Source organism: Camelina sativa, chromosome 5, assembly GCF_000633955.1.
Source record: "Camelina sativa cultivar DH55 chromosome 5, Cs, whole genome shotgun sequence".
In the NCBI taxonomy this organism is placed as follows: domain Eukaryota; kingdom Viridiplantae; phylum Streptophyta; class Magnoliopsida; order Brassicales; family Brassicaceae; genus Camelina; species Camelina sativa.
The window spans coordinates 1,193,776-1,219,026 of record NC_025689.1 but is presented as its reverse complement, the minus strand read 5'-3'; the positions used below and the strand labels follow the sequence as shown (position 1 = coordinate 1,219,026).

The window sequence follows — 25,251 nt, the reverse complement described above, 5'->3', positions numbered from 1 at the left end:
GTTCGTATACATCAATGGTCATGACGCGATGAGTCATTTTCTAACATTTGCGTCGTATGATCGCCTCAGTCATCTAAGGAAATCTGCGTAGCCCTTACCTACTCTCTATCTCTACGGTTTCCTTTTCAACTTTTGCAACTGTTTCTATTGCCTATAACTGTTTGGTTTTCAATCTACTATACTGCTATAACTGTTTGGTTTTCTATCTGTTTCCGTTTCATTCTGTCTTTTAGACTCGTAATTGTCTCCACATGTAACCCTTGTTTTGATTAGGTCTGCACATAATATGAATAGATATGGTGATAAATATTTTAGGGGCAACATTCGGGAGCCATTGATTAGGATTGAATTACTAGTAGCCATAATAAACCCAATCAATCCATTTTTTTTTTTGAAAAACCAAATAGATGCATTGTAACCAGAGATTTAAAAATAGTAGTCAATATTGATTTCTTTGATGTCTATATTCATGATATAATTAATATGAATAATTTGGTCTAGCTAATTAGTCTGCGTCCATATTTCGACCTTGACAGTAAGTAAACAATATCGTTTGTGCACCCAAAATTTTACTCTCCTCTCTGCATTTGGAATACAACTATTTATTCATTATAATACATAGACACATTTTTTGTAAACATTTTAAGATAATTGTATGGAATATAAAAATAATAATAAAAAAGACCTGGAAAAGTGTGGCTGAAGTAAGACTTCTCTCACCTTCACTTGTTGCACCTTCGTAGGAGTATTATATAATGGGCAAGTTTAACTTTTACCTTTTTAGTATAGTTGACCCTTTTTTTTGTTGAAAAATCCAATTACAAACTATAATATCATTTGAACGTGAAGTACGATGACCAACGACATCATCTCAGTTGTAACGAATTGATAATTCGGCTGACTTATATGACAAACTATAATATCATTTTTTTTTTGTGTTTTTGATTTCAGGATGTGTATTTTTCCTCGAGCTGTTCAAACTTCAAAGCTGAGATTTGTTGTAGTTGTAATTAACAAACGAAGCGTTTCTCTTCACATATATATATAGAGAGCTTCGTCTTATATATGATCCAAATGTAACTTACTTAAGATTAAACAATGACTATATTTACCGTAATAACTAATAAGAAAATTGTGGTAATTAAGATCACTAATCGAGAAAAGTAAATAGGCCTTATCTAGTAGTAGTAATAAAATAGGCCCAATAAAAGCCCAACATCTCTTAAATTGGTAACGACGTCGTTATGAATAGCAAAGACACAGCTATACGAACTGTGGCGAGCGTATCTCTCTCACTCTCCGATTGAAAGACGAAAAACCCTAGAAGAAGAAGAGCTCTCTCGGGTTTGAGTTTTTGGATTCCTGCAAATACAAATCAACGAAGATGCAATTGACTCTCGAATTCGGGTGAGTTTATCACTATATCTCTGTTAATTTCCTCAGTTTTTCACACTCTCTGTTCGTAATTGGCATGTAACTGTTGAATCATCAAATTTGGTGTTTTTTTTATGTACGTTTGAACGATTGATTTTTTTGATTGTGTAGGGGTGGGTTAGAGCTGCTCTGTGATTCTGAAAAGATTCATAAAGTTAACGTCGATTTGCCCAATGGAGCTGCTGCTGATGATGATGTAAGCAGCTTAAGTTCTTATGGTTTTTTTTTTTTTTTGGATCATAAAGCTCCTATAATGTTTGCCTCTACTCATTCCTTCTTTGTTTTTAATTCATGGATTAGTTTACTATGAAGCATTTGCTATCATGGGTTCGTACAAATCTGATCAAAGAGAGGCCTGAGATGTTCATGAAAGGAGATACTGTGTAAGTCTCGTTTTCTTCTTCTCTATCATCAGCTCAATGGAATTAAGGGTTGATTTGTTACATGAATGGTTGATTGATTCGTCTCTTTGGTCAGCTCAATGTAAGGTTTTAATGTAAAACAATTGTTGTTTTTTTTTTTTTTTGACGATGTAAAACAATTGTTGTTTTTGTGCAGGAGACCTGGGGTTCTTGTGCTAGTCAATGACTGTGATTGGGAGCTAAGTGGTCAGCTCGATACTACCATCGAAGAAAAAGATGTTATAGTTTTCATTTCTACTTTGCATGGTGGATAAAAAGATCTGATCTCTAGAGCTTTTGTCTAGGATTTTTTTGCAAATCGTGATACTTTGTGTTTGTAATCTCTACCACTACGGAATGTAATGTATTTGTTTACTTGAAGATTGATATATCACTTTAAGAGATCTGAATCTGCATATCTGTTTGTCACTGAACTGCAGCAAATGAACAATTCCATGAGCTTGGTCTCTTATTATGGATTTACTTTATACAAGCATATTTTTATACTTCTGAATTGGAGGACTTGGAATCTATACATATTTTGACGAAATAAGTAAAGAAAGACAAAAGAAGTCGATATAGCAAGTCAAATACATTTGGAGTTTGTGAAGGAAAACTCTATATAAACATGCGGTTACATAACTACAATTAGATAGAACATAACATATCTATTTCCGTTGTAGATCTTTGACGGCTCTGCTCAATTGTTAGGTAGCCAAGGAGGCTGCCTTTTTTTAATCCAAACTTGAGCTTATATGTAAAATACAGTTCTACGTTACCAACAAAGACACCATTGCAGCTGCCGAGTCAGGTCCATCGTTGTTAACACTCGGTATGATCACTTCAGGCGACACTTTTTGCACAAACTCTTTTAGCTCCGTGAAGCTGCTATGCTCACTGTAAGGAACCTCGTACCTGAAAAATATATAAAGATTCTCTGACTCATGATTTTGGGCTCAATGCCATAGGACATGAGAAGATAGGGAAACTTTACCTTATGATTGTACCCTGTTGCAACCTTCTTCCTGGGGACTTCTTTTTAGTCTTACCAGATGTCCAACCAGTAGGAGAAAATGCAACGATAAGACTGTAACGGTTCTGCAAGACTTAAAAGGATTAGAACCCATCCTCTAACGAATCAGCCAAAAAGAAAATCAGTTCTTTTGTGTTTCTTTGACAGTAAAAAGTAAAAACCGAATAGATGTGTTTCTTACTGTGTATCGGTTAGAAACATGCTTCAGCCGTTTGAAACTGGCAAGCGTCCACAAGGGCACAACGTGAATGTGGCTCTCCTCTTCCTTCACTGTAAACCACTGCATATCTTCCTTTGAGAATCCCAAGCACTCGAGGAGTTTGAGTTTGGAAGGATTGATGTATATCTTTTCCCGTAGCACACGTGCAACTTCTAAGAACAGCCTCTCCTTTCCTTTCAAAACAGAAGATATGGAAAAATTTAGATCTCAGCATAATACATATCGAAACGGAAAAAGAAGAGTGAAAATATTACCGATGGTGTAGCTTCCAATTAAGAAAAGGGTCTTGGGATTAAATGCTTCAGCTTGAATAGCCTCAACAACAAACTGTATTACCGCCTCTTGCTTTGGAAAGTCATACTGCAACAAATGATGGCATATATATCAAACCACTCTTGCTTTGAAAAGATACGTAAACGCTTAGATCATCGAAGTTGTGGCAAAAATGGATTTCAAATACTAATATAAACCGACTAGAGATGTTAACTAAGAATTTGAGCTTTCTTTATGCTACAAAGTATTGATGGAAGACGAACCTGGGGGTTACAGTATGTAGTATCAAGAATAAGAGAGCTGATATGAGATCCAATCAACCAATTTGCCATCTCTTCACTATAGCGGAAATCACCCGTATGTAGAACAGCCTATACAAATCAACCGAGTCCATGGAAAATTACTTTATGAATGGAAAGTTAAACACACATTTAAGACTACAAACTGGAAATGCCTAATTTAAGAACACACCTTACTGTTGGCTGGTTCAAAGAGTATTATGATGGATCCCGGACAGTGGTTTGCATCAAAGCATGTCACATCAACGCCCGCAATATTAACCTTCTGGCCAAGGTCCAGGACTTGCATTCTCTCCCAAGGGATACCAATCTTCATATTTACCAACTTTGCGGTAACTAAGGAACAGTATATCTTGCCATGATTAAACGACTTTGTCAGACCTTGATAATCTGTAAAATGAGGATCCAGAGACTTTGAGAATTGATTCCACAATATGCATGCTTCTTCAGTTGAGTATAAATTTATAATTAAACATGCAGCAGATTACTTACGATCGAGATGAAAGTGGGTTAAAAACCAGTGGCCACAATCGCGTGTGAGGTACTTGAATGCGTCCTGCATAACCAGAAAATCACCAAACATAAAGATTACTTAAACATAAATATTCAGTATCAGCCGGAACTTATTTCATGTGCATGTTTGACTTGAATGAGAATGAGAAATATATAACAAGGTCGCATTCATGGGCTATAACTTTGACGAAGAAGTAAAACCATGGCCTGGAGTGTTATGAAGAATTACCACTCGAAAAGGTGTCCCCGGAATGCAATTCCAGTGTGGAACGACTTTAGATTTCCCACTGTTGCCATTTCTTCTCACAGCACGTCTGGAGCTCGAATCTGGTGGACTCTTTTCTGCGACAGGATCTTTAGGGGCCTTCCGGATCTTCGTGCCCTCGGTAGCCTGACCAGGGAAAAATTCTGTAATCAACTTGTTTGCAGTTGGTTTTTTGGGCTCACTTGCCTTACGACTGGTTGTCTTGTCCCTCTGTCTCTCTGTAACATGGGCACTTGTACAAGGAGACTGCGCCTGTGCTTCAGATGAAGATGCAAATGCTTCTCTAAGTCCGCTAAGTGCATTCACAATCTTCTTTCTGGGACCAAGTGACGTGATACCTATGCTTAGAAGATCCTGCGGAAACATAAACTTATCAATTCTCAATCCTGCATCTCTGTGTACACAAGTAAGCTATGTATAAAATGCACATAAACAAAACAAAATTGTATTTTCGTCAGTTTGGTGAAGATACTTAAATGAGCTACGACTGATTATGGTATTCCATTACCTCCTCAGTAAGTGACTGAAGGGTATCCCAGTCAATCTCTTCACGAATAAAAACATCTTCATATTTAGCTAAACCTAGACTCCTTAGCCATTTAAGCACTGGAGAAACGTCAGTAACTAGCTGAGGAAGCTGAACTGGATCATCAATCGATTCTTCAATAAGAGAAGATGAATTCTCGCATTTCCTCAGAGAGCCCTACAATCACATTTACAAGTCAGCAAGTCAATCAATGCCTTCATAAAGTAACAATTTAACAAAACTCCTACACTGTTAGGGATATTTCAAGATGTACTAACAAAAAAAGCCTATCAGCATCCAATTGAAGGATGATACCAATTCCAATTATGAGATAACAGAGCAGCTTACTTACTTGCAGTTGCTCAGGAGCCTGACTATCAGAATTGTCAAGACACTTATTGGTGTGAACTTGCCTCTGCTCTTCACTCAAAGCTGAAATATCTATCGAACACAGTGGGCACTGAATCGAATCATCCTTGACTAAACTACACTCACCTCCAATGTTACCCTCAGACTCAGAGCAAAGCTTTAACAAGACGTCAAACTCAGAGTCTGATTCATCATCCTCATGGATTCCACTATCAATCCCTAGACGAATCCTCGACTTTGATAACCTAGCCTCCATAGAATTACACAAATACCCCTCACGATTCGCCTTAAAACAGTCATCGTTTCCTAATTTATCAACTAAAACATGCTCGTCTTCCCCGAGAGAACAAATCGGACCAATTGAGCAATCAACACTCGACGGGATACAATCTAAGCTACTACAGTCAAGAGTAGAAGACGAGCAGAGCAGATCCGTACCGTATTCACCAGACGGGTCGGAGCTAGATTCAGGAGGCGGAGATGGAGGCGGAGTTACATTCTCCTTTCCAGGATAACGACTGAGTCTGGGCTTCTTGTTTGGACGGCGGTGAGAGATGTTGCTGTTAGCGTTGGTAGGTTGAAGAGGTTTACGAATCGAAAGCTGGGAGGAAGGATAGATTTGGAAATCGTCATCGTCATCTTCGCCGGAGTTCCACATAGGTTCCGGCGAGTCGAAAAGAGATAGAGCGATTCGTTTGAATGTGTACTACCAGAAGAGAGCGAGAGAGAGAGAGTGTGTACGACGACGTTCCGACTTCAAAGGTCATACAAGTCGGGCTGAACATATTTTATCATTAATTAATGGGCACCGCACAATTAATTTTTTTAAAAAAAAAAATTGCGGCAAAAAGTGTTACCTTTTCAATAATTTTAATCAAAACAAAGGAGGGAAAAAACAAAATAATTGGGGAGAGATGAAAATAAAGTTAACTTTTACTGTTACTAATCTGTGTAAAGTAAATGTTTTAAAACTCTAATGAGATAAGTAATGAGATAAGTCCAATAAATTAAGCATAATGGACCGGATCTAATATATATTAAGCCCAAAATGTTAATTTTGACAAAAATAAAAAAGGAGAATGTTGACAGTGGGATTTGAACCCACGCCCTTTCGGACCAGAACCTTAATCTGGCGCCTTAGACCAACTCGGCCATATCAACTTTTGCTTATCGATATTTGTATTAGATATAAATTCAAAGACATATTACTGTAGAGTGTTAGTTATAAAGGCGGCCTTGTTGTGTGAATTAGGGTTTACATCTTTCCCAAGAGCATTTTGGTCGGCTGATTTTTTACTCTCTTTCAGTCTTGTCGTTGCAGAATCTCTAAGAAGCTTCTTACGAAAATGGTTAGTTCTCGATTTTTGTTCTCGTCGGATTCTTTTGCCTAAGAACATTAGATATCCCTTAATGTCAATTTCGTAGTTGAGTCTGATAGTTTCTGTAGGAAAGAACAGAGAACTAAACGATTCCTTGTTGTTATGTGATCTATTGTTTCAAGCGTGTCTTCTCTTAAGGCATTTCTTAGGTCGTTAAGAGATTTGAATTGTAGTTTCATGATTTGATTCATTCTATTTCTATCACAAGTGAGATAATCTGTGTTTTTGAATAATTCTCAGGTCCTTCAGAACGATATTGATCTGCTTAACCCACCTGCTGAGCTTGAGAAGAGAAAGCACAAGCTCAAGCGTCTTGTTCAGTCACCCAATTCATTTTTCATGGTAAGATATCTTCTTTATTAATCCAAACCTTTTCGCTACCTAATAATCTCTTTGTATGTTCTTATGAATATTGAGTTTTGAGCTGATCAGTAAACTCCATTTTTGGTTGCTGATTATATGATCTTTTCGATGTTATGTGGTTGATGTAGGATGTCAAGTGTCAAGGCTGCTTTAACATGTAAGCTTTTAAAATCTCTGAATCCTTGAATGTTTTATGGTTATGAATCTATGAAATAACTGAGTGATGGGTTTGTGTTTGGTGCAGTACGACGGTGTTCAGCCACTCTCAGACCGTTGTGGTGTGTGGAAACTGCCAGACTATACTTTGCCAACCCACAGGAGGCAAGGCAAAGCTCACTGAAGGATGTTCATTCAGGAAGAAGGGAGACTAAAGAAGAAGATGACTCCATTCACGCAGCCACACCTTTTCATTTTGTTTATTCTGAGTTTTTGAAGATATTTGAGCTAGTATCCCTTCTTTGTCCATCACACTTAAATTTATAGTATGGAATTTTGTTGTTGAATCTAATCAAAAGCTCGTTACTTTATGATAGTTGATGTTTCTATCATTCTATGTTCTTCGTTTATATATATTACCAATCGATCTACTACAGTTAAAATATACAATGAAATTAACTTTTCTTAACTCATAAAGCGGTGGTAATCGTTTACCATCGTCAGTGTACATTATATTATAATGAATATTCTAGTCGACCAAAGCAACAACAAAAGAGTTGGTCGAACGAAGATTTCTAGTTTTCTACTCTTTGCTGCCACCTAAGCGCCATACACGCACTTTCCCACCCTTGTCTCCACTGAAGAACATTCCTTCAGGACCAACTGTAAGTGTGTCCATCGTATGCGTTGAAAACATCTTTCCTCTTTCTTCAAAACTGTGTATACCCAACATGAGAGATAATTCAGATTTCATTACACAATTTATGGTTAGATTAGAGTACAAACTAGAGCACTAGAGAGGCTCTCGGATTAAGCTTCACTTACGATGGTAGATCATATATGCCAACTGTTCCGTTTTGGTAAGAGCAGAATATAATCGGCCTAGCCTCTGCATCGTGCAATCCACAAAGAGCGTGCACACTCTGTTTCAAACCAGAAAAAAAAAACACAATCAGAATGCTATTTCTTAAAAGGAAAACTAGGTCTTCTTATTGTTCTTGTTATTACAACTTACTTGTTCTTGGCTGCGTGTATGGATAACTTTCAAGTTGGGACTTTCCGAAGAGCCCCAGACTTTTATGGTCCCATCCAGTGAAGAAGATAACAGATATTGATCCCAGCATAAGAGCGACGTGACAGTGTCACTATGCTGCCTCAATGTCATTATACATTGCAATGTGTCGAGATCCCACACCTGAACATGTTGATTGGAATCAATTCTATAACATGACAAGTATTTTTGGGGAAAGATTGAAATAAATGGAACCATCCCCGTACCTTAATGGTTTTATCCACAGAACCAGAGTATAGCCTCTGACCTCCAACAACAAAACACTTGACTTCACCACTATGTCCCTCGAGAGATGTGAGGTATTTGAAAGGATCAGACTCAGTGTCGGTAACTTTCCAGACTGATATACTACCAGACTGTATGATTCCAACGAGACCAAAAAGGAACACACTTTAGATACGGATGCAATAAACTGGAAAGTAAAGAACTTACAGAGATAAAGATGAAGTGAGTTAAAAGGCTTACACTCGTCCCAGCAAAAAGCATTCCGTTTCCAACAGCCATTGCATTCACCTGATCTCCTACCGAACCATTTAGATGCAAATCTTTACGGGTCTGAACATTAAAAGCCTGCAAGATTGTATAGCAAAACCTTGAGACCAGAGTCGAGATGAATCCCACTGAATTTCAAAGAATGGTATTTAGAAAACAGATAAATGTCCTGAGGTTAGAATGCCCTAGACTAACCTTTACAGCATTTGGCAAGCCAAGGAAAACCCATGGTCCTTCACTAATTAGAGACCCTGCTTCTGCCTGGAGGTTGATCTCATGCACACACTGACCAGTATGGCAGTCCCATATTCTCAAAGCACCATCACCACTGACTGAGTAGAGTTTGTCAGAACCTTGAGGTAGGGCAATCCCCTTTATATCCTACGGTCAAGAAAAAATAGATGTGAATAAAATCTGCTTTCCATTCAGCCAACACTCAAAGATGAAACCCCAATGCATACTATGCTAACATAATAAAGAAGTAGATGATCAAAGCAGCATGGAAACTATATGAGGAGTACCTTTTTGTGTCCTTCAAGAGTAGCTACCATCACCAAGCCAGGAAAACAACACCAAGAGTGTAAGAACTTGCATTCCTCACCCTTCTTGCAGTTTCCAGCTTTCCAATACTTGCATACACTTTCCCTAAACTTGGGACTGCCATTATCTTCCGACGTCCAAACTCTGGAGCCTGAAATAGTCGAGCTCCTTGACCCATACAAACCATTCTTCCTAGGCTGGTTTGACACACGACATCCACTGCCTGAAACTGGTGAGTTCATTGGCTTATAGGCTTCATTCTTCTTAGGCTGGTTTGACACACGATATCCAGTTCCCGAAACTGGTGAGTTCATTGGCTTATAGGCTTCATTCTTCCTAGGCTGGTTAGACACACGATACCCAGTGCTTGAAACTAGTGAGTTCATCGACCCATATGGGCCATTCTTCCTTGGCCTGTTGCCTTGTGATGTTTGGAACTCTTTTGAGGTCCAAACCAAATTCCTTGATCCATTGTATGGACCTTTCCTCACTCTCTTGTCATAAGGGACACTGGAACTTCTTGGAACAATATCTACAGCAAAATCTTGTTGTCTGTCCACTCCAAAATTCCTTCCTTGTGAGTATCTCCTCGGCGCTTTATGATTCATACTAAACACGGAGAAACATACAGATTTTAGAAGACTGAATCACAGAGCCCAACATTGTTGCTTCTATCCATGATGATACATATGGCAATTTTCAGGAGCTGACACACATCCACAACATCCCAATCGCCAGAAATACCAAATAAATCTGACTCCAATTGCCATAAACAACCTAATGTTCCAGACTAGCCATAGACGACGATCTTCGGAGTTTCCACTCGCAGATCGAAAACTCAAATCCAAATCCAAAGGCTTTGATGATTTCATAACCGTGCGTTTATACATATACTATACAACCCTAAATAACAACAAAAGAAAACCAAAGAAGAGATCTCTAGCAACGGAACAACGTGAATTCACGAACAATGTTTGTGAAAGCCGAGCTTCAACGCGAACAGGATGACGAAGATCAAGAAGAAGCGGAAACCCTAACTGAAAGCACGAAGACATCATAATCGCTGAGATGTGTACTTAGCCGAGGAAGAAGCAAACCTGATGGATCAAACGCGAGATCTAGATCTTCGATTTAGGATTAGGGCAAACTTTACGATTCGAGAATTCAATTTCAGATCGATCGGGAACGATTTCGATTTTAGCAAATTGGAAAATCCAGAGAGATAACAAAAAAAAAGAAGAATGGTATTTATATAGTTTGGCGTAGAATGGGAAGTGAAGTCCTTGTTTAATTTAGGGCTTCAGAAATCTAGGGCCCAACTTAACATGCCAAATAGCTAAATGGTACGTTTCGATCCATATAAATATGAGTTCTTTCTTGTACGCTGTGACATCTGATCTGCGGACCAAAACAAAATACATAGGGGAAATCAAACCGATGATTCTCTGATCAGATTTAAAAATTTAATGATTCAGAGACAACTTTTCAGAAAATCAGGATATTGGATTTGTTGAAATATTTGTGGCCTGGTTTTATATCAGAATATATAGAAAATTATCATTTATAATTCATTTAATCTATATATACATTTTTCAATTACATTTAGCAAATAAATCATGAATTTGCCACCTATTTACAAGATTGTCATTAGTATTTAAATTTAATTTATAAAATTTAACCTAAAATATTAAAATGAGTAACCGATTTTCCAAAATCGGAACTGATATTAATTATATTAATTACTGTTACAAATCTAATATTAAACACATTCTTAATATTAAAAAAAAATATACGCATAAAAATATAAAATAACATACTATATAGGCATATACCTCTGTTTAATTCTAGAGAACAAAACAAATCTAGAATTTTATATTTTATCTAATAATAAATTTAATGTAATTAAGTTCTAAACTCTATAAAAGTGTAAGAAGAAGAAAAAGAATTGTAAACAAAACTATAAATTAATTAGAAAAAGTTAATTAATTAAGAAATTGAAAACTAAATAAATTAAAATATATTATTTAAAATACAATAATTTATATTTAGCCCCGCGGTGTACCGCGGGTGAAATTCTAGTTTTATCTTTAAAAACGAAAACGATAATGCAATACTTTCAAATAGTTGACAAAAAAAAAAAAACTTTCAGTTAATCTTATTTACAAAATATTAGTGAAATGGGAGTATTGGGTTTATGAAGGATAAGAATAATGTCTCACTTACAGTAAAACCTCTATAAATAATGTTGGGACTATGACATTTTATTAATTTATAGTGATATTAATTTATCTATTAATTAATAATTATTAATTTATATATATATATATATATATATATTTTAATTGTTTAAATTCTTAAAAATTATAAGTTGAGATAATTTTAGCAAAAGAAGATTAGATTTTTGGATGTTATAAATTTTATGGTTTTAAAATTGAATTTCTAATATTTTGAAAACATAATTGACCATAAATTACACATACTATAAACAATATCACTTATACAAATGATATACATAAATTTAAATTTATAGTGATATTAATTTATCTATAAATTAATAATTAGATATATATTTAAATTGTTTAAATTCTTAAAAATTATTAGTTGAGATAATTTTAGCAAAAGAAGATTAGACTTTTGGATGTTATAAATTTTATGGTTTTCAAATTGAATTTCTAATATTTATAAAACATAATTGACCATAAATTACACATACTATAAACAATATCACTTATACAAAATATACATAAATTTAAATTTATGGATAATAATATCAATTTTTATATTTTAATCGCTTATAAAACTATCAAAAATAAAAATGATGGATATCTAGATATTTGAAAAAAATTAGAAAAAATTAGATATTTTTATGTCTTGTTATTTAGTATTTTATATCATTATAATTTGAAAATATAACATAATAATTGTTTTATAGATATGAGCTTTTGGACTAAAATCAAAAGTTTAAAGCATAAATTATTATATCAACATATATATATATATATATATATATATGTAAAATTACATGATTATTAATTTATGATATTATTGTGACCATATTTTACAAAATAAATTTCAAAAAGTTCTATCAAGCTTTCATTGTGCTGGACGGTGGGATAAATCCCATAGCCTTGATGCATGGATTTAAATTGCAACAATCCCTCCTTAGCATCATCAACCAGTTTACACGCATAGAGAACATCTAGGAATAATGGACTGTCAGGTTTGTTTTCATCTTCTTTGAACCAACCAAACATCGTAAGAGCTTATTTCCCTAATCCATTTTGTCCAAGAAAATTATTGCATGCCAAGCCTCGGGAATCTGCAGAGGCATTTCCTCAAATACACACAGAGCATCACTTAGCATCCCACAGTCTGAGTAAATCTCTAGCAACAACTGATGGTCATTCACATCTAAAAGCTCAAAGGAAGATTTCCTAATCTTTCCGTAGATAAACTCAACTAATGCTACATCCCCTAATTTCCCTTGTTTCTTTACTATCCCTAAAATTCGAAAGAAATCTTTAATTTGGGCCATCCTATCCAATGTTTTTTTATCAGCATCTCTGGGAGTAAAACCGTGAGTCACATACTTCTTTTTTGTGATGTTTGACTGCAAAATTGAACCTCTGCTTCCCCAATCGTAAATCACATACCTCCTTTTGTGATGTTTGACATGGGGTTTCCAGGGTAAACCTGCGAAATTGAACCCCTTCTTCCCCCATCGTATGAGCTTTTGGACTAAAATCAAAAGTTTATAGCATAAATTATTATATCAGCATATATATATACACATATATGTAAAATTACATGATTATTAATTTATGATATTATTGTGACCATATTTTACAAAAGAAATTTCAAAAAAATTATTATATTATTATCTTATCGAATTTTGCTATTTTTTACACTGACCCGACTTCAGACCAGTAAAATTGACTAATTTATAGTGTTTATTAATTTATAGATTATTAATTTATAGAGGTTTTACTGTAATAATAATCAATTGTTAGTTTTTTTAACCTTAAAAATGATTACGAAAATCGGATGAGGATTAGCACATAAATAAAGGAGTTACATTAATAATGATACCCTAATGATAAAATTAATTACTCCATATCACAAAAGCCGACGCTCTCACAAGTGTTTCTCAATAGACAAAAAACAAGTGCGTGCCGTTTCATGCACGTTAATAAGGCCCACAAAGCCTCTCACGCGCCTCGGTCCCCTCTAACACTACTTTCTCCTTTATGGTTCCTCAAAAGTCGATTAGATGCTTTAAAAACCAGTGGCATTTTCGTTAATTCACAGAACTCATAAGGTTAATCTTATCGATATTTGCTTTACTTCCGCACACGTGACGCTCCCGAGAAGACCAGTCATAAGTCCACGTCAGCTAATCACCGAGTCATTTCAAATTTCAATCGTATCCCAGCCGTTCGATATTGGTTCCACAAGAAATTATAACCGTCCGATCAGTTGAATTTGAAAAAATTCTCATTGATACGATAAAAATAAAATAAAAAATCATGCGTTACGGCTCTGTCGGAACAAAATCTAAAAGCTGACTAAAAAATTTAAACGACTCTTGAACAAGCTCCTTCTCTGATGTGAAAGAGAGTTCCTGCTTTTGTTTTTGAATTCACTTTCAAAATTCAAAAAAAATCTTCAACTATAATTCGTTTAACAGTTTCAGACATCGAACCCAGAAGCTCAAGCATAGTTCTGTTTTATTTCCAGGTAAATAGCTCTGCGTTTCAATTTTTCTTCATGTTCTGTTTGAATCTCTTGCTTTTAACACAAGCTCGTCTTAGGAAAGAACTTTTTGTTTTGCTTATAGTAAAGACAAGTTGTGGATTTGTCACCAACCTTGTATGTATGTAGTGTGTTTTAGTGGAGTTTGGTTCGAACTCTTATGAAGTATTTAAGCACACGATTTGTTTGAAAGAGACTCACATCTTCTCTTTAAAACAAAGTCTCTCTTCTCTCTTTATTACTTTTCCTCTAAAACCAGCTTTTTAATCTTCTTCAATCTTTTGTTTTTCTTTTAATCTCTGTAAGCTCTCTCATTCTTGTTCTTCACAAGGGTATTCTTGTCTTTTACTTTCCATGAGCCTTCTCATTAAAAATAAATACTATACTATATAATATAGTAATATTATGTTAATAGATTATAGATAGATGCTGATTCATGATAGATTCTTGTATTTATTTATTACCATATCATTAGCTTTATTTATAGCATTTATTGTTCACACCGACGAAGTAAAAGGAAATTGGAAAAGGACTTGTATATTTTTTGTCTGGTAGAGGATTAATTTTTGTTCTCCAGCAAAAGAAAAGAAAATATTGATTAAGCTTTTTGTTCTGTGATTCTCGAAACTCTTTTTTTTGGTTAGCTTCTTCCTTTTCTTCTTCTTGTTTTTATATAATCCGTGTCCCTTATTTATAACAAATCTTACCAACTTGTTCATCACTCATTCAACTACTCCCTTCATTACCACTTTTTTTGTTTTCTTTACAGAACTAAAGTATCAATGATTTGCCAGTGTGTCTCATCATCAAAGCATATTTGATCGTTTGGTTTCTTTTTGTTTCTGCAAATCGTTAAAGTTCTGTTTTTTTTCTTCTTTTGTGCAATTCAGTAGAGTTCAAGGATCATGGTGGAGGAGAGAATCGGAAACGAAACTATGGTTGTTGATCCAACAGTTGAAGATTTGTTATTACAGGCGCAAGAGTTTGTCCCTGTGGCGTTAACCAAAGCAAGAACGGTGAAAGTTTTCTCAAGCAGATGGAGAGTGATCATATCAAGATTAGAGAAGATACCGACATGTTTATCTGATTTGTCTAGCCACCCTTGCTTCTCTAAACACACTCTATGCAAAGAGCAACTTCAAGCGGTCTTAGAAACCTTGAAAGAAGCCATCGAGCTCGCTAACGTATGCGTCAATGAGAAGCAAGAAGGGAAGTTAAAGATGCAGAGTGATCTCGATTCTTTATCCGCCAAAATCGATCTTAGCTTGAAAGATTGTGGATTGCTTATGAAAACTGGTGTTCTTGGAGAAGTCACACAACCTTTATCATCTTCAGTTCAAGACTTGGAAACGTTCAGCGTTAGAGAGTTGCTTGCTCGGCTTCAGATAGGTCACTTGGAGTCTAAACGTAAAGCGCTTGAGCAGCTTGTTGAGGTAATGAAAGATGACGAAAAAGCTGTTATAACAGCTTTAGGTCGGAGCAATGTCGCGTCTTTGGTGCAGCTTTTGACGGCTACTTCACCTAGCGTAAGGGAAAACGCTGTGACTGTGATCTGCTCTCTAGCTGAATCAGGCGGTTGTGAAAACTGGCTTATCTCTGAGAACGCATTGCCTCCATTGGTAAGGCTACTAGAATCTGGAAGCCCTGTTGCTAAGGAGAAAGCTGTTATTTCTTTGCAGAGAATGTCGATTTCATCAGAGACTTCTCGTTCAATCGTTGGTCACGGCGGGGTTAGTCCGTTGATAGAGATTTGCAAAACAGGGGACTCTGTTTCTCAGTCTGCTTCTGCTTGTACTTTGAAGAACATCTCTGCTGTGCCTGAAGTAAGACAGACTCTTGCGGAAGAAGGGATCGTTAAAGTGATGATTAACATACTCAACTGCGGGATTCTGTTAGGATCTAAAGAGTACGCAGCTGAGTGTCTTCAGAATCTCACTTCAAGCAACGAAACTCTTCGAAGGTCGGTTATATCAGAGAACGGTATTCAAACTCTGCTAGCTTACTTAGACGGTCCTCTTCCTCAAGAATCAGGAGTTGCAGCAATTAGGAATCTTGTTGGCTCTGTTTCTCTCGAGACTTACTTCAAGATAATCCCAAGTTTGGTCCATGTTCTTAAATCAGGATCAGTCGGAGCTCAACAAGCGGCTGCATCAACTATTTGCAGGATTGCTACATCGAATGAGACGAAGAAAATGATCGGTGAATCAGGTTGTATCCCGTTGTTGATAAGAATGTTGGAGGCGAAAGCGAGCGGAGCTAGAGAGGTTGCTGCTCAAGCTATAGCGAGTCTGGTTACGGTTCCAAGGAATTACAGAGAAGTGAAGAGAGATGAGAAGAGTGTGACGTGTCTTGTGATGCTGCTTGAGCCGAGTCCGAGTAATTCGGCAAAGAAGTATGCGGTTTCGGGTTTGGCGGCTTTGTGTTCGAGCAGGAAGTGTAAGAAGCTGATGATCTCACATGGAGCTGTTGGTTATTTGAAGAAGTTGTCGGAGTTGGAGGTTCCTGGTTCGAAGAAGCTTCTTGAAAGAATTGAGAAAGGGAAATTGAAAAGTTTCTTTAGCAGGAAGTAGAGAGCTGCTAATAACAAAGTAGAAGAACATGAAGCAGATCTTTTATCAATGTTGGTATATATATATAATGTATTCTGTAATGTTTTCATAATCTTTATGAAACTTAGCCTATGATAATGATATCTTGTTTAGTATGTCTAAATCGTAATGTTGTCATATACTCATATGATCGGAATACACTAAACAGTGTACAAAACCGTCAGAATATTATAAGGTAACGGCCGTTTTCACTAAAAAAGTTCCGGGAAATATTTCAAGTATTTTGAGTGTTCTTATAATCTCAGAACTATGTTACAACAACGGTTGTTAAAAAAAAAATGTTAGAACAACAAAGACCTTTTCAAGAAAAGACCAAACATCAAACCAGTTTCTGGTTTTGAAAAAACAATAGTCAAGTGGTAGAGATTCTAATGCCGCTCAGAACATAGCCTCCAAAAGAACTCATCTGCATGTGAGGGTGAGATCTAGAAGGAAGCACCTGCATTTCGAGATATACATATATGAATGAATGAACAATCTCTTGATGATCTATCTATCTATTGGGATTTTAAAAAAGAGAATATTATCAAACCTGATATTCGCGTAGCCACGGTTCTGTTATTTGCAGGTTAATCGCCATCTTCTCCTGCTGAAGCTTGTGCATACATGTCGCCAGCGGCTGTGAATTTCATAATGAGATTTTGTTCATTATTACCAGACATATTAAACGCTTAGAGCAAGTTCTCTAAACTACAGGTCTACTATACAGAGAGCAGTTAGTGAGGGATATGTTCTTGACATACCTGTAAATACTGATGATATATTGCAAAGGGAGCAGAATATGAGAGCAGTGGCAATACATCTTTAAGTAAGCTCCAAGGGTCTTGGTCTTGTGCAGCCATGATTAGGCTGCAAATCAGACGATCAATTTAGTGATGAATGAACAGAATCCAATATCATTCACAGAAACACTTAATATATTACTTACCTAGAGAATCCGTTTTCTCGCCACATCTCTATTGTTTCTTTTGAAGCTTTGGCTCCAGCTTTTGGGGCTTTGATAATTTTGCTCTCTGGGACGACATTATCTACTACTCTAGCCTCAGCTGTCACAGTTGTTTCTTCCACCATAATATCAGACGTAGCTGTTTCCTGCATTTTTTCAATCAAAACCTTCTGTTACAACCACAAGATTTTCTCAACAAATCAAGACTCAAGTGAAACTGTATAGGTTCGCAACTTACATTGATATTGTTCTCAGCGATACAAACTTTTTGTTGATTGTTTTCTTCAGGAGACGCGGTATTGGCTGACGAGAGCTCGTTTATAGATGACTGCACGATCCTACACACGAGAAAAGGAACACACAAATGTCAATTACAGTTACATTATATAGAACGGCTACAATTAGAGAGACTTGGGAGAAAAAACTTGGGAGAGACCAATCTCGAACATACCTCTCTAAAACCTTGTCAGTAAAGTTGAACATCCTTACCATCTCCACAGGATATGGAGAACTTCCCTTATATGTATTGCAAACATAACCAGTGCCTGTTAAAAAAAATATACATAATAAGACTCACAATAGCAGTGGCATAATTGTTAAAGAAATATGCATGATGTAGGATTGCAAAAAGGTTATATATCTGCTGCTTAGTGTCACCATTAGTTGGACATTATGAAAGATAATGAGGTCATAACAATATACCTCCTAATCGTTCAGCAACTGCACCAGTGACAAGGCCACCAACCATATCCACAACAAGCACATCCGAGTATGCAGTGACATTAGCCATTGTTAATAGAAGAGATAACGCATCTACTCGTAAGAATCTACAACACACACACAAAACAAGATATACAACACAATCAATACATAATTCAAATCTCAACAGAGAAAAAAAGGACTCAGGATCTCTTCAGAATACACAATTAATGGAAAAGAAAACAAGTGTAATACTTACCCGATTCTGGCTGGATATTTCTTGAAATAAGCTTCACATATACTGGTAAACAATAAACAGAACCCTTCATAAGAAAAACGAAAGACGCCGAGAAAACAAAAGAAGACAATAAAACAACAAATAATAATGAATACCTTCGAGAAAAAGGGCGTCGAAGAAGCAGCTTTGGAGCATATTTCTTCTGCTTTTTAAGCAGATATTTTTCCTACAAGATAGTAACAAGAAAAGTCAAATTATATGTCTTTCCAAAACTACTACCAAAGTAGAAGCAGAGAGATTAATTACGATATATATATACATTACCTGAGACAACTGAGTCTTCTTATCAAACGTTTTGCTGTTTGCAATTAGAGCTTCAATAATCTCATCCCCTTTTGCACCCTCTCTACTCATAAAAAGACAAAAACTTTAGGAAATCTTCCACAATAATAAAAACAGAGGATATAAAGAGTTCTTCTAACCTCCGCATAGCTTCAATTTCTTCACCAGTAAGGTTCTGAGCTTCATTATTGTCAACGAGTTCCCTATTATCTCTTGAATCGTCCATTACATTATTGCTGTTATTTTCTGTATAAACAAACATCAATCAGACCAAATTCAATCTATCTTTAAACCAACCATCAAAACACTAAAACATTATAAGTTACTCAGTTTCTTTAGTTATTCTTATAGCTTAAAGGATGATGTGATGATATTGGTGGTATTAAAAAAACAAACCTTGCTTAACGGGTAGAATGCGAGAGAGGAAAGAACCATCTTCTCCGCTTTCAACTTGGAACAGAGATCCAAACGGAGCACCGATCAATGGTTTTAATGAATAGTTCTTATTCCCAATCTTTAATATACTGCAAAGAAGATAAAAAAAGAATCAAATAACCAAATTGAGGATGAGAATCAATCTGGAATATAAAAAATTTAAGAGAGTTTAAAAGGATGAGAAGACACGCACGCGCCACCAGATAAACGAGCGAAGACGAGACGGTCACCATCGTTAACGTCGAGCAAAACACTGTAACCTTCGCTAGCCAATCTGGGATTTGGATCTTGAGGCTTTGTATCTTCTTCCGACATGACTCTCTGATCCTTATTGAGTTCCATCACCATTCACCAATAAGGCAATAAAGAAAAAAAAAAAAAGACTGCAGTTATATGTTTTTGGTTAGTTTCAGTTTCGTGATTACAACATAATAAAAAGTGAGAATGACGGATTTGTATAAGTATTAAAACCCTAACTAACGACTACGGGTTTTGTCGGTTTAAGGAAAGTTCGGTTTAAATGTTAAAATTAGGCCTCAAATCATAACCCAATTCGATTTTATTGGGCTTTTAAAGGCCCAATTAAAGGAGTCAGACACGTGGGGTTTCACTCCTAGAGATGTGTGCCACGTGGATGAGACGCGCGAGATATCCTCAACTTCCGAAAGGAGAGTGAGAGTCAACAGAATCGACGGCTGAGAATGAGGGATGGAAGAGATGAGTGCGTTGACACAGACGGCGTTGTTTTGTTTGTTTATCAGGAAACGAAGATGACCAAACAAGCCCTATCTCCCCCACACGATCAAGACAAAAACAATTAGTTCCAAAAACTGAGGCATTGAATCTTTAATTAGTTGATCGCTTCGCTCTCTCTCTCTGTTCACATATCTCCTCCCCAAAGGTATTGTTGCTTTTGATTTATCTGATTGTTTAAAATTTACAATTTCTTAGATCAGAAACGAGTTTGAAGATCGAAAAGGCTGTGAATTTGCTAATTTTGATTTGGGGGTCTCTTTGGTGATAAACGTTTTCCGGGTTTTTGTTTTTTTGGTTTTTTACCAGAGAGAAGAAGATGGCGACGACACTAGATGTATCAAGAGCGGAGCTAGCTCTTGTGGTTATGTATTTGAACAAAGCTGAGGCTAGGGATAAGTTATGCAGAGCTATACAGTATGGTTCCAAGTTCTTGAGTGGTGGACAACCTGGTACTGCTCAAAATGTTGACAAATCTACCAGCTTAGCCAGAAAAGTCTTCCGTCTTTTCAAGGTAAGAGATCCTTTTTTAGCTGTTTCGGTTTCGTTTTCCCAACTTTGATTTAGTATTGTTTAGCTTTGTTGATTCACTATATATATGTATTTGTTCATTGTTGTAGTTTGTAAATGACTTGCATGGTCTTATCAGTCCTGTGCCTAAAGGGACTCCTCTTCCTCTTGTTTTACTTGGAAAGGTATGTGCTTTCAGAGCTCAGAGTTCGTTTCAATTTCCTACTAAACCCATTAATATGTGCTTCAGAGCTCAGAGTTCGTTTCAGTTTCATACTAAACCCACTAATGAACTGTGTAAAGGAATCTCAAGTACAAAGATTTATTAGTCCCCTCCCTTGTTTTCATATCTTTGTTCATGGATGTTTTTGTGATTTTCAGTCTAAGAACGCACTGTTATCTACGTTCTTGTTCCTGGATCAAATTGTCTGGCTTGGGAGATCAGGAATATATAAGGTGAGAGAGATCAAATTCAAATCTGTGTACCACTGAGGTCTATTGAATTTTTGTGTTTTGGCTGATGTCTTTATGTATCTCAACACAGAACAAAGAACGTGCTGAGTTGCTTGGACGTATATCTCTTTTCTGCTGGATGGGATCGTCTGTGTGTACAACTTTAGTCGAGGTCTGTCTTCCTTTCGCTTTTCCAATCGATTCTTCATGTTACCTTTACCATTTTCACCACTTATATTTATCGGTTTTCACTGTTATTTAGATTGGTGAGATTGGAAGGCTTTCTTCATCAATGAAGAAGATTGAAAAAGGACTCAAGAATGGTGGTAACAAGTATCAAGTAAAGTTCTCTCTCCTTTGATCAAGAATCTTCTAATTCTACAAAATCAAATCTCCTTTTATCAGCAACTCAAATTCCTGTTTATCAAATTGCAGGATGAGGAGTATCGTGCTAAGCTTAAAAAATCAAACGAGAGGTCACTTGCTTTGATCAAAGCAGCTATGGACATTGTTGTAGCAGCTGGTTTGCTTCAGTTGGCTCCAAAGAAGATCACTCCTCGTGTCACCGGAGCTTTTGGATTTGTCACCTCCGCAATTTCTTGTTACCAGGTAAACACTTCTTTCTCCACAAAAACCGATCTTTCCAATATCGTAACTTTCTTCTGCTGATCTTATATGACTCTCATTATTCTCTATAAACCACAGTTGCTTCCGACTCGCCCCAAGATCAAAACACCCTGAAGTCGATCGAGGAAGCTGGTGTTAAGGAGAAACTCANGGTAACAAGTATCAAGTAAAGTTCTCTCTCCTTTGATCAAGAATCTTCTAATTCTACAAAATCAAATCTCCTTTTATCAGCAACTCAAATTCCTGTTTATCAAATTGCAGGATGAGGAGTATCGTGCTAAGCTTAAAAAATCAAACGAGAGGTCACTTGCTTTGATCAAAGCAGCTATGGACATTGTTGTAGCAGCTGGTTTGCTTCAGTTGGCTCCAAAGAAGATCACTCCTCGTGTCACCGGAGCTTTTGGATTTGTCACCTCCGCAATTTCTTGTTACCAGGTAAACACTTCTTTCTCCACAAAAACCGATCTTTCCAATATCGTAACTTTCTTCTGCTGATCTTATATGACTCTCATTATTCTCTATAAACCACAGTTGCTTCCGACTCGCCCCAAGATCAAAACACCCTGAAGTCGATCGAGGAAGCTGGTGTTAAGGAGAAACTCATTTCAGAAAGTTTATGGTGGTCTTTTTTAAGGAAATTTGCTGCTGTTACTAGTTCGTATAAATACCATACATATATGCAGGAAGGATGTTTTTAATAAATATGTTTATGCCTCAGATTCTTGATACACAAGTTTCAATATTGAATTATTGTTAGATGTTGGTTTTATTAAGCAAATACTGGAGTAGTAAACCATATGGTTATTGAAATATAAAGCCTGACCTGAAACTCTCCAAACCAAACATCAATCTATAACAATAGTTACTATAATGATAGAAATTCAATCTACTTGTGAAATATTAGAGGCAAGCTAGCCGAGCAAGCTGCCCTACAAATGCATCAACCATCTTGTTTGAGAGACGAAGAGCATCCTCGGTTCTCCCAGCTTTTAAATATGCATCGATCATCGATGTGTATGTAGAAACATCAGGACTCACCAATTCGTGTGAACACATTTCTTGAAACAAGTGCTCTGCCTCAAACAATATGCCCTGCTTGTTAAGCCTTGTGATAATGTTTCTGTAACACGTAACAACATGTGGGTTCTTGTTCAGCTTTAATGCTTTCACCTTGTGGAAAATTTGGATTGCGTGGTCAAACCGACCAATTTTGAAAAACTCGTTCACCACGATATTTAGCGTATAATGATTCACATTGTCCATCTCCTTGCTATGCAAAACCTGGTCGAATAAGGACCAAGCTTCAGTTTTCTTGCCATACTTGAGAAGAAGGGCCAAAAGTGCGTTGACGACAGTGTCCTTCGTAAGTTTGCGCAACTGCAAAAGACCGTAACAATGCATAGCCTTGACCTCCTTACCTTGCTCGAACCAATACTTCATGTATGTGTGGCTAAAAATTGCAACACGGTCATACTCATCACCATGCACATGAGAGCTCCCCAATAGACGGCCCAATACCTCATTGGCCTTTTCAAAACCCCCTTGACGCAATAGCCACTCCAACAGGGGCTGCTTGTACAAATTCGCATTCCAATCCAAATTGGAAAACCATCTCCATCTCGGCTGATCTAATCGATCCATGACTTCGTCTTGTCTCCCGGCGTCGACCAAACCTTTGGAGATGAGGGATTTCGTAAGTGAGGAGTCGTAGAGGTTAAGAGCGTCGTCCAAACGGCCTTGATCCTCGTGGAGTTTGATGATATGATTAAAGTAACCATAGCAAGGTGTAATCTTGGAAACGCGGTAGAAATAATGGAACAGGTCCAAGGCATCTTCGTACCTCTTGGCTTCGCACATGGCGCCTATTATTGCTTGGCACGTCTGGTAGATGACGACCGTGGATTCAGCATTATGTTGGGCCGCCGTGTCCACGTCTCCCAAGCGGATCAGGAAATCGCGCTTGTAAAGCTAATGGTCTGTAATCTAAGGACAGATCTTTCTTGACGACGGAGGAGAAGCTACGAAAGGAAGAGAGGACGAGCCGACGACAGAGAAACATGGCGGCGGACGACAAGTGACAATGAAATCCGAGAATATCAAGATAAATATACACTAAATATATATACTTGCAATTTCCAAAATATTATTATTTTTTGTTTCTATTTCTCTAAGATATTCCATAATTAAATATAATATTAACTTGTGTTATAATAAAATCCATTTGAGAAAGAAAGCCCCCTGTCCAACCGAGAAAGCTTGATGCACAAGAATCAGATTGCCGAGTAAGGATGCACAAGAATCAGCTAAGTGTGTCAAACGTTCTAGTTGACGCAGAAGGTTTCAGTATTAAAGGAAAGACAAAGACTCTGTTGGGAGTGGAGACTTTGAAAGGATCTTATTAAGTGGTGACACGTGTCATCACATGAGAGGAGCTGATTTGTACTTAGCTTGTGCAAAGTACCATCTAAATTCATGAGCTGAAATTAATTCAAGTTACATATAAATTGATAGTAATGTCATGCGAATAATATAGGGAGGTGTCTCTTATTGATATTTTGTTTTTTCGTATAGCGATTGCAAATGAAAATGATAAACTAAATGTTGATGGCGATTGTGGATTTAATTAGCATTATGTAACTTGAACATTTTTGTTTCTTTTTTTCAGGGTGTAACTACTTAAACGAGAATTAAATCTTTGATCCTTTATTTTGGGTTTATCTAGGAAATTAAAGCATTGATCTTTTTTTTTGGGTTTGTTTTGATTTAAAAAACTGGTATGTATGTAGTTACTATGTTGATGAGAGCAGGTGATTACACTAGTGCCATGACGTTAATCGAGACAATGTCCTTTCAGCCAGAAGATCAGATCACAATAAACTCTGTCTTAAGTTTCTGCCATACCCATGAAGAAGTTCAAAGATTCATCAACTATTTGAAGGATCAGAACATAAGATATGAAGTTTTTCCCTACATTTTGTGGAAATTCTCACTGGTTGATTGGACATTACAAAAAAATGGTATTTTACATCATTTAATTTCTATATTTGCATCAGATTTAAATGATGTAAAAATAATTTACATCACTTTAATAAATGATTTACATTTTATTGATGCAAATAATTTGAATCGGTTAACAAAATATTTGTATCAGTTATTGTAATTGATGTTGTTATATATCAATTGTAAAAATGATTTTAATTTTACATCAATTGATATAAGTGATGTTACTATTTATGTCAGTTATAATTAAATGATGTTAAGATTAATGTCACTTTTAATAAATGATTTAAATTATACTAGTATCATTTGTAATTATAGATGCTAAATATTTGTTTATCAAATATGAATAACCGATTAAATTAGTGGTAGTTTTATAGATAATTCTCAAAATTGTGCTATCTTCAATTATCCTTAATCTCTATTAGTGGTAGTTTACAGGCTATTTTTTATAGATGAAAGCACGAATACATGATTCAAAATTCAATAAACTAGTTTTGTTCCTTAATTTTCTGGTACATCAATCTCGACCATGTATCACCTTGAATCTGATGC

The 25,251-nt window shown here is 36.3% G+C and overlaps 7 protein-coding genes, 1 non-coding gene and 1 pseudogene across 11 annotated transcripts; 4 read left to right on the top strand and 5 right to left on the bottom strand.

Moving 5' to 3' along the window:
- On the top strand, positions 1,261–2,264 carry LOC104784754 (ubiquitin-related modifier 1 homolog 1). The gene is made up of 4 exons (XM_010509823.2): positions 1,261–1,407; positions 1,546–1,630; positions 1,735–1,817; positions 1,993–2,264. The coding sequence occupies exons 1-4, from the start codon at positions 1,385–1,387 to the stop codon at positions 2,108–2,110; spliced, it is 309 nt and encodes a 102-aa protein (XP_010508125.1). The 5' UTR covers positions 1,261–1,384; the 3' UTR covers positions 2,111–2,264.
- Positions 2,386–6,102, bottom strand: LOC104784753 (DNA cross-link repair 1A protein-like). Its single transcript, XM_010509822.2, has 10 exons — positions 5,317–6,102; positions 4,947–5,141; positions 4,403–4,792; positions 4,153–4,216; positions 3,833–4,050; positions 3,625–3,732; positions 3,343–3,448; positions 3,050–3,261; positions 2,830–2,933; positions 2,386–2,750 (listed from the first exon to the last, which is right to left on the bottom strand). The coding sequence occupies exons 1-10, from the start codon at positions 5,989–5,991 to the stop codon at positions 2,606–2,608; spliced, it is 2,217 nt and encodes a 738-aa protein (XP_010508124.1). The 5' UTR covers positions 5,992–6,102; the 3' UTR covers positions 2,386–2,605.
- Positions 6,414–6,494, bottom strand: TRNAL-AAG. Its single transcript has one exon. It is a non-coding gene; the product is annotated as a tRNA-Leu (tRNA).
- On the top strand, positions 6,574–7,603 carry LOC104784751 (40S ribosomal protein S27-2-like). Its single transcript, XM_010509821.1, has 4 exons — positions 6,574–6,682; positions 6,953–7,054; positions 7,204–7,232; positions 7,320–7,603. The coding sequence occupies exons 1-4, from the start codon at positions 6,680–6,682 to the stop codon at positions 7,444–7,446; spliced, it is 261 nt and encodes an 86-aa protein (XP_010508123.1). The 5' UTR covers positions 6,574–6,679; the 3' UTR covers positions 7,447–7,603.
- On the bottom strand, positions 7,685–10,029 carry LOC104784752 (annotated as a pseudogene).
- LOC104784749 (U-box domain-containing protein 15-like) lies at positions 13,883–16,774 on the top strand. Of its 4 annotated transcripts, none has more exons than XM_010509819.2 (2): positions 13,883–14,072; positions 14,981–16,774. In XM_010509819.2, the coding sequence occupies exon 2, from the start codon at positions 14,993–14,995 to the stop codon at positions 16,655–16,657; it is 1,665 nt and encodes a 554-aa protein (XP_010508121.1). In that variant the 5' UTR covers positions 13,883–14,072; positions 14,981–14,992; the 3' UTR covers positions 16,658–16,774. The 4 variants fall into 4 exon arrangements, with proteins under 4 accessions (XP_010508121.1, XP_010508117.1, XP_010508119.1 ...); XM_010509815.2 differs by having other exon boundaries at positions 14,978–16,774; XM_010509817.2 differs by lacking the exon at positions 13,883–14,072 and adding an exon at positions 14,403–14,419 and having other exon boundaries at positions 14,978–16,774.
- Positions 16,900–19,768, bottom strand: LOC104784750 (tRNA (adenine(58)-N(1))-methyltransferase non-catalytic subunit trm6-like). The gene is made up of 13 exons (XM_010509820.2): positions 19,550–19,768; positions 19,318–19,445; positions 19,062–19,167; positions 18,904–18,985; positions 18,735–18,805; positions 18,601–18,642; positions 18,345–18,469; positions 18,094–18,187; positions 17,881–17,980; positions 17,625–17,788; positions 17,440–17,545; positions 17,229–17,315; positions 16,900–17,135 (listed from the first exon to the last, which is right to left on the bottom strand). Exons 1-13 carry the CDS (start codon positions 19,702–19,704, stop codon positions 17,049–17,051), a joined length of 1,347 nt encoding a protein of 448 aa, XP_010508122.1. The 5' UTR covers positions 19,705–19,768; the 3' UTR covers positions 16,900–17,048.
- LOC104788748 (peroxisomal membrane protein 11D-like) lies at positions 20,100–22,477 on the top strand. The gene is made up of 9 exons (XM_019245616.1): positions 20,100–20,257; positions 20,419–20,623; positions 20,730–20,804; positions 21,001–21,075; positions 21,164–21,244; positions 21,335–21,412; positions 21,508–21,681; positions 21,778–21,808; positions 22,262–22,477. The coding sequence occupies exons 2-9, from the start codon at positions 20,429–20,431 to the stop codon at positions 22,264–22,266; spliced, it is 714 nt and encodes a 237-aa protein (XP_019101161.1). The 5' UTR covers positions 20,100–20,257; positions 20,419–20,428; the 3' UTR covers positions 22,267–22,477.
- Positions 22,600–23,556, bottom strand: LOC104788747 (pentatricopeptide repeat-containing protein At3g60980, mitochondrial-like). Its single transcript, XM_010514530.1, has one exon. The coding sequence runs from the start codon at positions 23,554–23,556 to the stop codon at positions 22,600–22,602; it is 957 nt and encodes a 318-aa protein (XP_010512832.1).

What these genes read in the sequence shown, in the direction of transcription:
- LOC104784754 (XM_010509823.2), top strand. Translation starts at nt 1,385, where the DNA reads ATGCAATTGACTCTCGAATTCGG. An exon ending in CAATTGACTCTCGAATTCGG is followed by an intron (nt 1,408 to 1,545) that starts GTGAGTTTATCA and finishes TTGATTGTGTAG; the next exon opens with GGGTGGGTTAGAGCTGCTCT. An exon ending in GAGCTGCTGCTGATGATGAT is followed by an intron (nt 1,631 to 1,734) that starts GTAAGCAGCTTA and finishes TTCATGGATTAG; the next exon opens with TTTACTATGAAGCATTTGCT.
- LOC104784753 (XM_010509822.2), bottom strand. Translation starts at nt 5,991, where the DNA reads ATGTGGAACTCCGGCGAAGATGACGATGACGATTTCCAAATCTATCCT. An exon ending in AACCCACTTTCATCTCGATC is followed by an intron (nt 4,051 to 4,152) that starts GTAAGTAATCTG and finishes CTCATTTTACAG; the next exon opens with ATTATCAAGGTCTGACAAAG. An exon ending in AATTGGAAGCTACACCATCG is followed by an intron (nt 3,262 to 3,342) that starts GTAATATTTTCA and finishes CTGTTTTGAAAG; the next exon opens with GAAAGGAGAGGCTGTTCTTA.
- LOC104784751 (XM_010509821.1), top strand. An exon ending in CACCCAATTCATTTTTCATG is followed by an intron (nt 7,055 to 7,203) that starts GTAAGATATCTT and finishes TGGTTGATGTAG; the next exon opens with GATGTCAAGTGTCAAGGCTG. An exon ending in TGTCAAGGCTGCTTTAACAT is followed by an intron (nt 7,233 to 7,319) that starts GTAAGCTTTTAA and finishes TGTTTGGTGCAG; the next exon opens with TACGACGGTGTTCAGCCACT.
- LOC104784749 (XM_010509819.2), top strand. Translation starts at nt 14,993, where the DNA reads ATGGTGGAGGAGAGAATCGGAAACGAAACTATGGTTGTTGATCCAACA.
- LOC104784750 (XM_010509820.2), bottom strand. Translation starts at nt 19,704, where the DNA reads ATGGTGATGGAACTCAATAAGGATCAGAGAGTCATGTCGGAAGAAGAT. An exon ending in GCTCGTTTATCTGGTGGCGC is followed by an intron (nt 19,446 to 19,549) that starts GTGCGTGTCTTC and finishes TCTTCTTTGCAG; the next exon opens with TATATTAAAGATTGGGAATA. An exon ending in AGTTGCTGAACGATTAGGAG is followed by an intron (nt 18,188 to 18,344) that starts GTATATTGTTAT and finishes TTTTTTTAACAG; the next exon opens with GCACTGGTTATGTTTGCAAT.
- LOC104788748 (XM_019245616.1), top strand. Translation starts at nt 20,429, where the DNA reads ATGGCGACGACACTAGATGTATCAAGAGCGGAGCTAGCTCTTGTGGTT. An exon ending in ATGGTGGTAACAAGTATCAA is followed by an intron (nt 21,413 to 21,507) that starts GTAAAGTTCTCT and finishes ATCAAATTGCAG; the next exon opens with GATGAGGAGTATCGTGCTAA. An exon ending in CCGCAATTTCTTGTTACCAG is followed by an intron (nt 21,682 to 21,777) that starts GTAAACACTTCT and finishes TATAAACCACAG; the next exon opens with TTGCTTCCGACTCGCCCCAA.
- LOC104788747 (XM_010514530.1), bottom strand. Translation starts at nt 23,556, where the DNA reads ATGTGCGAAGCCAAGAGGTACGAAGATGCCTTGGACCTGTTCCATTAT.